At 53.4% G+C, this 15,262-nt stretch overlaps 1 protein-coding gene across 1 annotated transcript in view; it reads right to left on the reverse strand.

The window, feature by feature from the left end:
• Window positions 1–15,262, reverse strand: part of LOC139278706 (RNA-binding Raly-like protein) — a 1,090,435-nt gene that overhangs the window by 52,891 nt on the left and 1,022,282 nt on the right. The window contains exon 5 of the mRNA XM_070897767.1: window positions 13,173–13,333. Coding sequence (XP_070753868.1) covers window positions 13,173–13,333 — 161 coding nt within the window. The remainder of the gene's footprint in view (window positions 1–13,172; window positions 13,334–15,262) is intronic.

The raw sequence follows: 15,262 nt of genomic DNA on the forward strand, positions 1-15,262 counted from the left end.
GTCCGGACAGGCCTGAGGCACTGCAAACAACAGACACTCAGGCCAGCGCCCAACAACCGGAGCCCCAACTCAGGCGCTCTACAAGGGAGCGTAAACCACCAGAGAGACTCAACCTGTGATCCCAATAAGACTTTGGGGGGGGAGATGATGTCATGTATTCAACCACATTGTAACCCATGTATAAACTGACCTAAGTTGTACACCGTGAGAACACTGACCACTAGGTGGGAGACACTCCTAACCTGGACCTTCAGGTATAAAAGGGGAAGCTCCACCCACCTTCATTACTTGAGTGCTAAGGAATAAAGGACAGGTCACAGACTGACCTTCTCTCAAGCATGGGCCTCGTGTACATTTATACTGTGTAGTAAGGACGTATCAGTAACCAGACCACAGAATGTGACGGAGCCATGTTCGTTCCTAGGACTCCTCAACTATTTTGGGAACTTTCTATCGGGGTTAAGCACTTTGCTGGAACCATTGCATTTATTGCTACGCAAGGGTGACGACTGGGTTTGGGGTAAATCTCAAGAAACAAGGCCTGAAACCTGCTATGTTCCAACAAGTTACTTGTATTGTATGACCCATGTAAATGTTTAATACTAGCTTGTGATGCATCTTTGTACGGAGTCTGTTGTGTGTTACAGCAAGCCAATGGGTCAGGCAAACTGCGTCCAGAAGCTGATCCAAGGCTGAAAGAGCCTGCAGTATGGTTGAAAAAGAAGCATTAGCATGCGTATACAGGGTTAAGAAAATGCACCAATACCTATTTGGGCTCCGGTTCGAGCTTGAAACCGACCAGAAGCCGCTCATTTCGTTGTTCTCAGAAAGCAAAGGTATTAACAGCAATGCTTCGTCACGCATCCAAAGATGGGCAATAACATTAATCATGATATGATTATGTAATCTGCCACAGACCAGGCACTGAAAACTGTGCAGATGCCCTCAGTCGGCTACCATTGTCCACCACCGGGGTGGAAATGGCACAACCCGCAGACTTGCTCCTTGTAATGGATGCTTTTGAGAGTGAGGGGTCACCCCTGCGCTATCACTAGCAAAAAGCTGCGTCCTCAATGGGAGCTGGTCGGCGGTCCCAGAGAAATGCAAGACGCAAGGATGAAATGTCCATCCATTCAGACTGCCTCCTATGGGGGAATCATGTAATTTTGCCAAAAAAAGGTAGGGAAACGTTTAGATGCGACCTTCACAATCCCCACCCAGGCATAGTCTTGATGAAGGCTATCGCCAGGTCGCACGTTTGGTGGTCCGGAATTGACTTGGAATTGGAGTCATGCATACACCAATGCAACACTTGCTCACAGTTGAGCAATGCACCAAGGGAGGCTCCACTGTGTATGTGATCATGGCCCTCCAAATTGTGGTCAAAGATCCACGTGGATTTCGTTGGCCGCTTTCTAGGAAAGATGTTCCTAATAGCAGTGGACGCTTACTCTAAATGGATTGAATGTACAATAATGTATTCATGTACATCCAATGCCACCATTGAAAGCCTCCGGGCCATGTTCGCCACCCACGGTTTGCCCATGTCCTTGTTAGTGACAATGGACCATGTTTCACCAGCTCAGAATTCAACGAGTTCATGACCCGCAACGGCATCAAGCATGTCAGGTCTGCGCCGTTTAAGACCTCATCCAATTGTCAAGCGGAAGGGGCTGTCCAAACCATCAAGCAGAGCTTGAAACACATGACGGACGGTTCCCTGCAGACCCGGTTATCTCGTATTCTGCTCAGCTACCACATGCGACCTTACTCGCTCACCGGGATTCCCCCTGCAAAATTGATAATGAAGAGAGCACTCAAAACCAGGCTCTCCTTAGTCCACCCGGATCTCAATGATCATGTAGAAACCCGGCGTCACCGGCATAACATGTACCACGATCGCGCGGCTGTATCACGCGACATTGAAGTTAATGACTCTATGTTTGCTTTTAATTACGATCATGGTCCCAAATGGGTTGCTGGCACTGTGTTAGCCAAGGAGGGGAATACAGTGTTTGTTGTCAAACTTTTGAATGGACAAACATACAGAAAGCACTTGGATCAGACCAAACTGCAGTTCACTGACAACCAGGACAGTTTGAAGAGGACATTACCGTCATTGATCTACCAACACACACCCAACCAGCAATCGACCTCGCTGTCAATCACGAGGATGAACCCACCATGCCCGACAGTCCGATCAGACCAGCCGCGCTGCAGTGCAGCAGTGATCCGACCGACTCACCCCATGCCAGGACTTCAACTCAGGCGATCAACCCGGGAACGCAGAGCCCCTGATCACCTCAACTTGTAAATAACTTGTACATAAGACTTTGGCGGGGGGGGGGGGTAGTGATGTTATGTATGTAAACATTACCAATGTGTAAGACTTGCCACCAGGGGGCACACCTGTGGGAGACCCAAGGGTCACCTGCACACCCTGGGCAAGCAGGTATAAAAAGCAGACTACCATGCTACCTCCTCACTCTGGAGTTACAATAAAGAGACCAAGGTCCCAACAGTTTGAGCTGAAGATATACAGTCTTGTGGAGTTATTCTAAACGTAACAAATACAAGGGCCACAGATTCTATCATAGGTGGGACAGATAGTCATTGAGGGAAGGGGTTGGTGGGACTGGTTTGCCGCACACTCTTTCCGCTACCTGCGCTTGATTTATACATGCTCACGGCGATGAGACTCGAGGTGCTCAGCGCCCTCCCGGATGCACTTTCTCCACTTATGGTGGTCTTTGGCCAGGGACTCCCAGGTATCAATGGGAATGTCGCACTTTATCAGGGAGGCTTTGAGGGTGTACTTGTAATGTTTCTGCTGCCCACCTTTGGCTCGTTTGCCGTGAAGGAGCTCTGCATAAAGCACTTGCGTTGGGAGTCTCATGTCTGGCGTGCGAACTATGTGGCCTGCCCAACGGAGCTGATCGAGTGTGATCAGTGCTTCAATGCTGGGGATGTTAGCCTGGATGAGGACGCTGCTGTTGGCATTTGTATGGCTCAGAGGCGTGGACCATGTACAGTAGGCACCTCAAGTCACTGGAGATATATCACCAACGAGGAGATCAGCCATGATCTTATTGCATGGCGGAGTAGGCTCGAAGGGCCGAATGGCCGACTCCTGCTCCTATTGCTTATGTTCTTGTGTTCTAACTCTGGTTGGATGCATTCCAGGAGATTTCATCACATGACCTCCCGGCTCCGAATGTCCCACCCCCACGCTCCCGCCATTGGTTGCCCGATATGTCCATCCTCGCCTTGCACTCCGTTCCCACGCCAACTGGAAAGCAAACAGACTCGTTGGGAGGAGTTTTGCGGAGGGAAGCTGGTTGGGGGCGTGAGGGTGGGCTCTGAAGTGGTGGGGAATCCTGAGGTTTGCGTGATTGTGATCAGACAAAGTATTGTGGTCAACATTAGGGGAGGCGATGGGGCAGTGGGCAGCACCTATTTTAGCAGTGTTCATGCTGTACATCAGGGACAAGGCTTATTTCCTAAGGGGTCAGCGAGCATGACCCCCTCCTGATTTTTGATGCGAAGAGCAACGCTTGACGTATACATAGATATTTTGTGACGTGTACACCACTTCATGACGTGCAGAAACATGGCATTTAAATAAAACACACTAAGCTCACTCTGAGTGGTTGAGTCATCAGAACAGGAACATCAGCCAATCCACGACCACCATCAGGAACCAGACAGCCAGCAGCAGCCAATCACCAGAAGATAGGCAACCACCAGAAGCTGGCCGGCCCATGGTCAGCCAACCAACTACCAGCAGCCTGCAAGCCACTGGGAGCTAGTCACCCAACCGATCAGATCTAGTAACTCAACCCCCAGGGACTAGTTGCCCAACCACCAGGAACTAGTTACCCAACCACCAGGAACAAGTCGCCCAGCCCCCAGGAACAAGTCGCCCAACCCCCAGGAACTAGTCACCCAAACCTCAGGAACTAGTCACCCAACGCCCAGGAACTAGTTACCCAGCCCACAGGAACTAGTCACCCAGCCCCCATGAACTAGTTCCCAGCACCCAGGAACTAGTTACCCAACCCCAGGGACTAGTCATCTAGCCCCCAGGGATTAGTTACTCAACCCCCAGGGACTAGTCACACAGAGCCCCCCAGAAACTAGTTACCCAACCCCCAGGGACCAGTCACCCAAAAACCCAGGAATTGGTTACCCAACCCCCAAAGACTAGTCACTCAGCCCCCAGGAAATAGTTACCCAGCTCCCAGGAACTAGTTACCCAACCCCCAGGGACAAGTCACCCAACACCCAGGGACTAATCATCCAGCCCCCAGAGACTAGTTACCCAACCCAGGGACTAGTTACCCAGCCCCACGGACTAGTCACCCAACCCCCAGGAACTAGTCACCCAGCCCCCAGGGACTAGTTACTCAACCCTCAGGTGCTCATCACCCAGCCCCCAGGAACTAGTCACCCAGCCCCCAGGAACTCGTCACCCAGCCCCCAGGGACTAGTCACCCAGCCATCAGGAACTAGTTACCCAACTCCCAGGAACTAGTCACCCAGCCCCCAGGAACTAGTTACCCAGCCCCCAGGGAATAGTTACCCAACCCCGAGGGACTAGTCACCCAGCCATCAGGAACTAGTTACCCAGCGCCCAGGGACTAGTTACCCAACTCCGAGGGACTAGTTACCCAACTACCAGGAACTAGTCATCCAGCCCCCAGGAACTAATTACCCAACCCGCAGGAACTAGATACCCAACCCTCAGGGACTAGTTACTCAACCCTCAGGTGCTCGTCACCCAGCCCCCAGGAACTAGTTACCCAAACCCCAGGGACTAGTCACCTAGCCCCTAGGGATTAGTTACCCAGCCCCAAGGAACTAGTCACCCAGAGCCCCCCAGGAACTAGTTACCCAACCCCCAGGAAATAGTTACCCAACCCCCAGGAACTAGTTGCCCAACTCCCAGGGACTAGTCACCCAACCCCCAGGAACTAGTTCCCCAACCCCCAGGAACTAGTCACCCAGCCCCCAGGAACTAGTCAACCAGCCGCCAGGGACTAGTTACCCAACATCCAGGGACTAGTCACCCAACCCCCAGGAACTAGTTCTCCAACCCCCAGGAACTAGTCACCCAGCCCCCAGGAACTAGTCACCCAACCCAGGGACTAGTTACCCAGCACCGAGGAAGTAGTCACCCAGCTCCCAGTGACTAGTCACCCAGCCCCCAGGAACTAGTCACCCAACCCAGGGACTAGTTACCTAGCACCCAGGAAGTAGTCACCCAGCCCCCAGGAACTAGTCACCCAGCCCCAGGAACTAGTCACCCAGCCCTCAGGGACTAGTTACCCAACTCCTAGGATCTAGTCACCCAGCCCCCAGGAACTAGTCACCCAGCCCCCAGGGACTAGTTACCCAACGCCCAGGGACGAGTCACCCAGCCCCCAGGGACTAGTTACCCAACCGACCAGAGCTAGTTACTCAATCCTCAGGGACATGTTACCCAACCCCCAGGAACTAGTCACCGAGCCCACAGGATCGTGTCACTCAGCACTCCAGGAACTAGTCACCCAGCCCCCAGGGACTAGTTACCCAACTCCTAGGAACTAGTTACCCAGCCCCCAGGAACGAGTTACCCAATCCACAGGGACAAGTCACACAGCACCCAGGAACTAGTTACCCAACCCCCAGGAAGTAGTTACCCAACCCCCAGGAACTAGTCACCCAACCGGCCAGAGCTAGTCACCCAACCTCCAGGAACTAGTTACCCAACCCCCAAGAAATAGTTACCCAACCCCCAGGAACTAGTTGCCCAACTCCCAGGAACTAGTCACCCAGGGCCCCAGGGACTAGTTACCCAACCCCCAGGGACTGGTTACCCAATCCCCAGAGACTAGTCACCCAACCCCCAGGGACTAGTTACCCAACCCCCAGAGACTAGTCACCCAACCCCCAGGGACTAGTTAAGCAACGTCCAGGAAGTAGTTACCCAACCCACAGGAACTAGATACCCAACCCCCAGGGACTAGTTACTCAACCCCCAGGTGCTCATCACCCAGCCCCCAGGAACTAGTCACCCAGCCCCCAGGAACTAGTCATCCAACCTCCAGGAACTAGTCACCCAGCCTCCAGGAACTAGTCACCCAACCCCCAGGAACTAGTCACCCAACCGCCAGGGACTAGTCACCCAGCCCACAGGAAATAGTTTCCCAACCATCAGGAACTAGTTACCCAACCCCCAGGGACTAGTCACCCAGCCCCCAGGAAATAGTTACCCAACCATCAGGGACTATTTACCAAGCCCCCAGGAACTAGTTACCCAACCCCCAGGGATGAGTTACTCAACCCCCATAGACTAGTCACCCAGCCCCCAGGGACGAGTTACCCAACCCCCAGGAACTAGTCACCCAGCCCCCAGGAACTAGTTACCCAGCCTCCAGGGAGTAGTCACCCAACCCTCAGGAACTAGTTACTCAGCCCCCAGGGACTAATCACCCAGCTCCCAGGGACTAGTCACCCAACCCAGGGACTAGTTACCCAGCCCCACTGACAAGTCACCAACCCCCAGGAACTAGTCACCCAACCCCAGGGACTAATCACCCAACCCCCAGGAACTAGTTTCCCAACCATCAGGAACTAGTTACCCAACCATCAGGGACTATTTATTAAGCCCCCAGGAACTAGTTACCCAACCCCCAGGGACTAGTTACTCAACCCCCATAGACTAGTCACCCAGCCCCCAGGGACGAGTTACCCAACCCCCAGGAACTAGTCACCCAGCCCCCAGGAACTAGTGACCCAGGCCCAGGAACTAGTTACCCAACCTCCAGGAACTAGTCACCCAGCCTCTAGGAGCTAGTCACCCAACATCCAGGGACTAGTCACCCAACCCCCAGGAACTAGTTCTCCAACCCCCAGGAACTAATCACCCAGCTCCCAGGGACTAGTCACCCAACCCAGGGACTAGTTACCCAGCCCCACTGACAAGTCACCAACCCCCAGGAACTAGTCACCCAACCCCAGGGACTAATCACCCAACCCCCAGGAACTAGTTTCCCAACCATCAGGAACTAGTTACCCAACCATCAGGGACTATTTATTAAGCCCCCAGGAACTAGTTACCCAACCCCCAGGGACTAGTTACTCAACCCCCATAGACTAGTCACCCAGCCCCCAGGGACGAGTTACCCAACCCCCAGGAACTAGTCACCCAGCCCCCAGGAACTAGTGACCCAGGCCCAGGAACTAGTTACCCAACCCCCAGGAACTAGTCACCCAGCCGCCAGGGACTAGTTACCCAACATCCAGGGACTAGTCACCCAACCCCCAGGAACTAGTTCTCCAACCCCCAGGAACTAGTCACCCAGCTCCCAGGAACTAGTCACCCAACCCAGGGACTAGTTACCCAGCACCGAGGAAGTAGTCACCCAGCTCCCAGTGACTAGTCACCCAGCCCCCAGGAACTAGTCACCCAACCCCCAGGAACTAGTTCTCCAACCCCCAGGAACTAGTCACCCAGCTCCCAGGAACTAGTCACCCAACCCAGGGACTAGTTACCCAGCACCGAGGAAGTAGTCACCCAGCCCCCAGGGACGAGTTACCCAACCCCCAGGAACTAGTCACCCAGCCCCCAGGAACTAGTTACCCAACCATCAGGGACTATTTATTAAGCCCCCAGGAACTAGTTACCCAACCCCCAGGGACTAGTTACTCAACCCCCATAGACTAGTCACCCAGCCCCCAGGGACGAGTTACCCAACCCCCAGGAACTAGTCACCCAGCCCCCAGGAACTAGTGACCCAGGCCCAGGAACTAGTTACCCAACCCCCAGGAACTAGTCACCCAGCCGCCAGGGACTAGTTACCCAACATCCAGGGACTAGTCACCCAACCCCCAGGAACTAGTTCTCCAACCCCCAGGAACTAGTCACCCAGCTCCCAGGAACTAGTCACCCAACCCAGGGACTAGTTACCCAGCACCGAGGAAGTAGTCACCCAGCTCCCAGTGACTAGTCACCCAGCCCCCAGGAACTAGTCACCCAACCCAAGGACTAGTTACCTAGCACCCAGGAAGTAGTCACCCAGCCCCCAGGGACTAGTCACCCAACCCAGGAAGTAGTCCCCCAGCCCCCAGGAACTCGTCACCCAGCCCCAGGAACTAGTCACCCAGCCCTCAGGGACTAGTTACCCAACGCCCAGGGACAAGTCACCCAGCCCCCAGAGACTAGTTACCCAACCGACCAGAGCTAGTTACTCAATCCTCAGGGACATGTTACCCAACCCCCAGGAACTAGTCACCGAGCCCCCAGGATCGTGTCACTCAGCCCTCCAGGAACTAGTCACCCAGCCCCCAGGGACTAGTTACCCAACTCCTAGGAACTAGTTACCCAACCCTCAGGGACTAGTCACCCAACCCCCAGGGACTAGTTACCCAACCACTAGGATCTAGTTACCCAGCCCCCAGGAACTAGTTACCCAACCCACAGGGACAAGTCACACAGCACCCAGGAACTAGTTACCCAACCCCCAGGAAGTAGTTACCCAACCCCCAGGAACTAGTCACCCAACCGGCCAGAGCTAGTCACCCAACCTCCAGGAACTAGTTACCCAACCCCCAGGAAATAGTTACCCAACCCCCAGGAACTAGTTGCCCAACTCCCAGGAACTAGTCACCCAGGGCCCCAGGAATTAGTTACCCAACCCCCAGGAACTAGTCACCCAGCCCCCAGGAACTAGTCACCCAACCGACCAGAGCTAGTCACTCAACACCCAGGGACTAGTTACCCAGCCCCCAGGAACTAGTCACCCAACCCCCAGGGACTAGTTACCCAGCGGCCAGGAAGTAGTCACCCAGCCCCTCGGGATTAGTCACCCAACCACCAAGGACTAGTTAGCCAACCGACCAGAGCTAGTTACTCAACCCTCAGGGTCTAGTTACCCAGCCCCCAGGAACTAGTTACCCAACTCCTAGGAACTAGTTACCCAGCCCCCAGGAACTAGTTACATAACCCCCAGGGACTAGTTACCCAACCCCCAGGGACGAGTCACCTAGCCCCCAGGAATTAGTTACCCAGCCCCCAGGAACTAGTTACCCAACCCCCAAGAGCTAGTTACCTAACCCCCAGGGACTAGTTACCCAACCCCCAGGAACTAGTTACCCAACCCTCAGGGACTAGTCACCCAACCCCCAGGGACTAGTTACCCAACACTAGGATCTAGTTACCCAGCCCCCAGGAACCAGTTACCCAACCCCCAGGGACTAGTCACAGCCCCCAGGAACTAGTTACCCAACCCCCAAGAACTAGTCACCCAACCTCCAGGAACTAGTTACCCAATCCCCAGGAAATAGTTACCCAACTCCCAGGGACTAGTCACCCAGCCCCAGGGCCTAGTTACCCAACCCCCAGGAACTAGTTACCCAACCGACCACAGCTAGTTACTCAACCCCAGGGACTAGTTACCCAGCCCCCAGGAACTAGTTATTCAACCCTGAGGGACTAGTTACCCAACCCCCAGGAACTAGTCACCAATCCCCCAGGAACTAGTCAACCAGCCCCCAGGAACTAGTCAACCAGCCCCCAGGGACTAGTCACCCAGCCCCAAGGAACTAGTTGCCCAACTCCCGGAGACTAGTCACCCAGCCTCCAGGAACTAGTTACCCCACCCCCAGGAACTAGTCACCCAACCTCCAGGAACTAGTTACCCAACCCCCAGGGAATAGTTGCCCAACCCCCAGGGATGAGTCACCCAGCCCCCAGGGACTAGTTACCCAACACTAGGATCTAGTTACCCAGCCCCCAGGAACTAGTTACCCAACCCCCAGGGACTAGTCCCCCAACCCCCAGGAACTAGTTACCCAACTCCTAGAATCTAGTTACCCAGCCCCCAGGAACTAGTTACCCAACCCCCAGGGACTAGTCCCCCAACCCCCAGGGACTAGTCCCCCAACCCCCAGGAACTAGTTCCCCAACCCCCAGGGACTAGTCACCCAGCCCCCAGGAACTAGTTACCCAACCCCCAGGAACTAGTCACCCAACCGGCCAGAGCTAGTCACCCAACCTCCAGGAACTAGTTACCCAACCCCCAGGAAATAGTTACCCAACCTCTAGGAACTAGTTGCCCAACCCCCAGGGACTAGTCACCCAGCCCCCAGGAACTAGTCACACAACCGACCAGAGCTAGTCACTCAACACCCAGGGACTAGTTACCCAGCCCCCAGGAACTAGTTACCCAGCCCCCAGGGACTAGTTACCCAACCGACCAGAGCTCGTTACTCAACCCCCAGGGACTAGTTACCCAGCCCCCAGGAACTGGTTATTCAACCCTGAGGGACTAGTTACCCAGCCCCCAGGTGCTAGTCACCCAGCCCCCAGGAACTAGTCACCCAACCATCCAGAGATATTCACCCAACCTCCAGGAACTAGTTACCCAACCCCCAGGAAATAGTTACCCAACCCCCAGGGAATAGTTGCCCAACCCCCAGGGGCTAGTCACCCAGCCCCCAGGAACTAGTCAACCAGCCTCTAGGAGCTAGTCACCCAACCACCCAGAGATATTCACCCAACCTCCAAGAACTAATCACCCAGCCCCCAAGGACTAGTCACCCAGCCCCAAGGAACTAGTTGCCCAACCCCCGGGGACTAGTCACCCTGCCCCCAGGATCTAGTTACCCAACCCCCAGGAACTAGTTACCCAACCCCCAGGGAATAGTCACCCAGCCCCCAGGAACTAGTCACCCAGCCTCCAGGAACTAGTCACCCAACCACCCAGAGATATTCACCCAACCTCCAAGAACTAGTTACTCAACCCCCAGGAAATAGTTACCCAACCCCCAGGAACTAGTCACCCAGAGCCCCCCAGGAACTAGTTACCCAGCTCCCAGGAACTAGTTACCCAACCCCCAGGGACTAGTCACCCAGCCCCCAGGGCCTCGTTACCCAACCCCCAGGAACTAGTCACCCAACCCCCAGGGACTAGTTACCCAACACTAGGATCTAGTTACCGAGCCCCCAGGAACTAGTTACCCAACCCCCAGGGACTAGTCCCCCAACCCCCAGGAACTAGTTACCCAACCCCCAGAGACTAGTCACCCAGCCCCCAGGAACTAGTTACCCAACCCCCAGGAACTAGTCACCCAACCGGCCAGAGCTAGTCACCCAACCTCCAGGAACTAGTTACCCAACCCCCAGGAAATAGTTACCCAACCCCTAGGAACTAGTTGCCCAACCTCCAGGGACTAGTCACCCAGCCCCCAGGAACTAGTCACCCAACCGAGCAGAGCTAGTCACTCAACACCCAGGGACTAGTTACCCAGCCCCCAGGAACTAGTTACCCAACCCCCAGGAACTAGTTACCCAACCCCCAGGAACTAGTCACCTAGCCCCCAGGAACTAGTCAACCAGCCTCCAGGAACTAGTCACCCAACCACCCAGAGATATTCACCCACCACCCAGAGATATTCACCCAACCTCCAAGAACTAGTTACTCAACCCCCAGGAAATAGTTGCCCAATTCCCAGGAACTAGTCACCCAGCTCCCAGGAACTAGTTACCCAACCCCGAGGGACTAGTAACCCAGCCCCCAGGGAAATCATGCTTGACAAATCTTCTGGAATTTTTTGAGGATGTTTCCAGTAGAGTGGATAAGGGAGAACCAGTTGATGTGGTATATTTGGACTTTCAGAAGGCGTTCGACAAGGTCCCACACAAGAGATTGATGTGCAAAGTTAGAGCACATGGGATTGGGGGTAGTGTACTGACATGGATTGAGAACTGGTTGTCAGACAGGAAGCAAAGAGTAGGAGTAAATGGGTACTTTTCAGAATGGCAGGCAGTGACTAGTGGGGTACCGCAAGGTTCTGTGCTGGGGCCCCAGCTGTTTACACTGTACATTAATGATTTAGATGAGGGGATTAAATGTAGTATCTCCAAATTTGCGGATGACACTAAGTTGGGTGGCAGTGTGAGCTGCGAGGAGGATGCTGTGAGGCTGCAGAGCGACTTGGATAGGTTAGGTGAGTGGGCAAATGCATGGCAGATGAAGTATAATGTGGATAAATGTGAGGTTATCCACTTTGGTGGTAAAAACAGAGAGACAGACTATTATCTGAATGGTGATAGATTAGGAAAAGGGGAGGTGCAAAGAGACCTGGGTGTCATGGTACATCAGTCATTGAAGGTTGGCATGCAGATGCAGCAGGCGGTTAAGAAAGCAAATGGCATGTTGGCCTTCATAGCAAGGGGATTTGAGTACAGGGGCAGGGAGGTGTTGCTACAGTTGTACAGGGCATTGGTGAGGCCACACCTGGAGTATTGTGTACAGTTTTGGTCTCCTAACCTGAGGAAGGACATTCTTGCTATTGAGGGAGTGCAGCGAAGGTTCACCAGACTGATTCCCGGGATGGCGGGACTGACCTATCAAGAAAGACTGGATCAACTGGGCTTGTATTCACTGGAGTTCAGAAGAATGAGAGGGGACCTCACAGAAACATTTAAAATTCTGACGGGGTTAGACAGGTTAGATGCAGGAAGAATGTTCCCAATGTTGGGGAAGTCCAGAACCAGAGGTCACAGTCTAAGGATAAGGGGTAAGCCATTTAGGACCGAGATGCGGAGGAACTTATTCACCCAGAGAGTGGTGAACCTGTGGAATTCTCTACCACAGAAAGTTGTTGAGGCCAATTCACTAAATATATTCAAAAAGGAGTTAGATGAGGTCCTTACTACTAGGGGGATCAAGGGGTATGGCGAGAAAGCAGGAATGGGGTACTGAAGTTGAATGTTCAGCCATGAACTCATTGAATGGCGGTGCAGGCTAGAAGGGCCGAATGGCCTACTCTTGCACCTATTTTCTATGTTTCTATATGTTTCTATATAATAGTTATCCAGCCACTAGCAGCTAACCATCCATTCCACAACCACCAGCACAAGTGCGTTGGGGCACTGGTTCCCCAAGTTTGGGAGCAGGAGCAAGTGATCATCAGGAGAGCTAGCCCAGCCTATAGATCCTGCCTCTCCCTCCCTCCCCTCTGCCAGCCCTGACTGTGAATCCTGCCTCTCCCTCCTTCCAGCTCTCTGTGTTTTTGCTGGCCTTGGACAACCCCTTTAGTGGATCTCTGCGTCACAAGTTGGTCTTTGGCCTGGTGAATCTATTTCAAGGACATTACACAGGAAGAGTTCAAACAAGATCCCTTACATTTTGTCCCAGCTGGTGGAGTTGGGGCAGCACTTGACCGCGGGCCACTCTTGATGGGAAAGTTGCCCTTGCTTCTCCGGGGAACAGACACCATGACACGCTGGCGTTTGACAGCTGGCACCGCCCGACTTGGTGGTGGGACTCTGTGGTAGTCGTACATCCTTTGAAATAAAAACAGTGCAGAGTCAAGGACCCTGATAAAATCAAACACTTGAACATGAGGACAGTGCATACACGCTGTACAAAATTGTAGACCCAGGTTCTGGAGATTCAGGGAGTAAATGCATGTACAGCCATATAGGCCACGTTCACTCCCTCGCCTCTCGTGAATTAGTTGGTCACAGTCAGGTTAGCAGTAGCATCATGGGCAATCAGAAGACAATAATGCATAGTTTTAATGCACTGATACAATAGCATACACGTATTGCACCTGAAAATAGCACAATACACAGAAAATATAAATGATAGTACTTGCAGCTGATTTGGCGGCGGATCACATTGCGACATCTCGAGCGCTTCACACAGCAAATTGCTTTTTTGGGGCATAGAGACTGCTATCAGGTGAACAGGGCAGCCAGTCTGCATCAGTGTGTTCGCAAACAGCACGGTGATAAATAGCCAGTTGATTGTTTTTTGGCCGTTGTTGATCAAAGGAGGAATGTTGGCCTGGACCTACTTGCTAATACTACCGACTCAACAAGCTCGCCAATTCTCCCACATTCAACAGACGATTTGCGCTTGAGATCATGGGGCCGAAATTCAGGGTCCATATAAGGCCCGTTACTGCAGTTTTGTGGCTGCGGCTATGCGGTGGAATCGAGAGGCCGCCGTGTTGCAGTCGATGGGCCGTCATGACCCAAACTCACCTCGGGGATTTTTCGGCCTTTCCCCACTTCCGCCCCGTTGCTGCCGACTGCCGCAAGCGTGCCATCAAAGCGGCACCGCCGATCTCCCGCACCTTCAGACTTTTCTGTCGGTGCACCTTGTTCTGTGTGTGCACTGCCCGGCTCCGCGGCGGCCCTTCAAGGGGAGGGCGCACTGCCACGGCCGCCTTGTTTATATTTTTGCCGGCCGACTTCTCGATCAGCCGGCCAATTATTGCCCCAGGTTTGCCTAGGCCGCCAATGAGCAGCCTGGCACCTCCTCTTGGATGCCAGGCCGCTGGCCCGGCCAAAATCCTCCCTGTGGCCCAGTGGCCAAACCTACAGAATCGCCGATTCTCTCCGCTTTAAATGAGGGGAGAGACGTTGTGACACACAGGCGCACTGACATCACCACCGCTCCGCTGCTGAGTGACAGCGCCAGAGACTCGGTCCCACCACAACTTCTGCCCCTCACCAGCACTTACCGCCGCACCTCCGCCCCCGTTATGGCCGACTTCCGGTCTTGTCGAAAAAAAATGACAAAGACCTGAATATCGATCAGGAGGCGACCTCTTCCCAAGCGGCGGTAACAACAGGTAAGAAATCGTAGGTGCACCAGGTTTCTGTCGTGTCTGAATTTCAGCCCCCATGTCTCATGACTGTGTGGACTGTGCTGGCACGCCACCGGATTCCTCTCGCTGGGGAGCGCGAGAAACTAAAACAATCTGAGCCTCCGTAGTAAAAGTAAAAATCCTCCTTTAAAACTCATGCAACTCTAGCTTCCACGTTAACAAATTTCATCCAGATATCCACGTTTTTTTCTGTCAGAATTAAGTAGAACATATGTTTACTCATATGTTTAAGATCACATCTGCTGCCCTGCTGTGTGTCTGACATTCAGTGATCGTTCTGGGCTAAAATATATTCAAATGCAAAGATAGAGAATTGATATATTCAATTTATAAGCAACAAAAAAAATAACTAAAAGTTCAGGGGTGTGTAGTGGCTTGAATTGGACACTGACCTCTAGGACCAAGGTTCAAATACAGGCCAGATGAGATGGATCAAAGTCCATTGGTGGTTTATAAGCTCCTGACATGAAATCTGTTTGGGGAGACTCATGTCAGCTCCTGGTAGCTGTGGGCCATCAGCACAGAACTGCCGGGACCTGGCACTAAACGTGCATCCCCCAAACAGGCCGTAGGATTGCTCGTGTGGACAATGGAC

Source organism: Pristiophorus japonicus, chromosome 13, assembly GCF_044704955.1.
Source record: "Pristiophorus japonicus isolate sPriJap1 chromosome 13, sPriJap1.hap1, whole genome shotgun sequence".
Taxonomy (NCBI): domain Eukaryota; kingdom Metazoa; phylum Chordata; class Chondrichthyes; family Pristiophoridae; genus Pristiophorus; species Pristiophorus japonicus.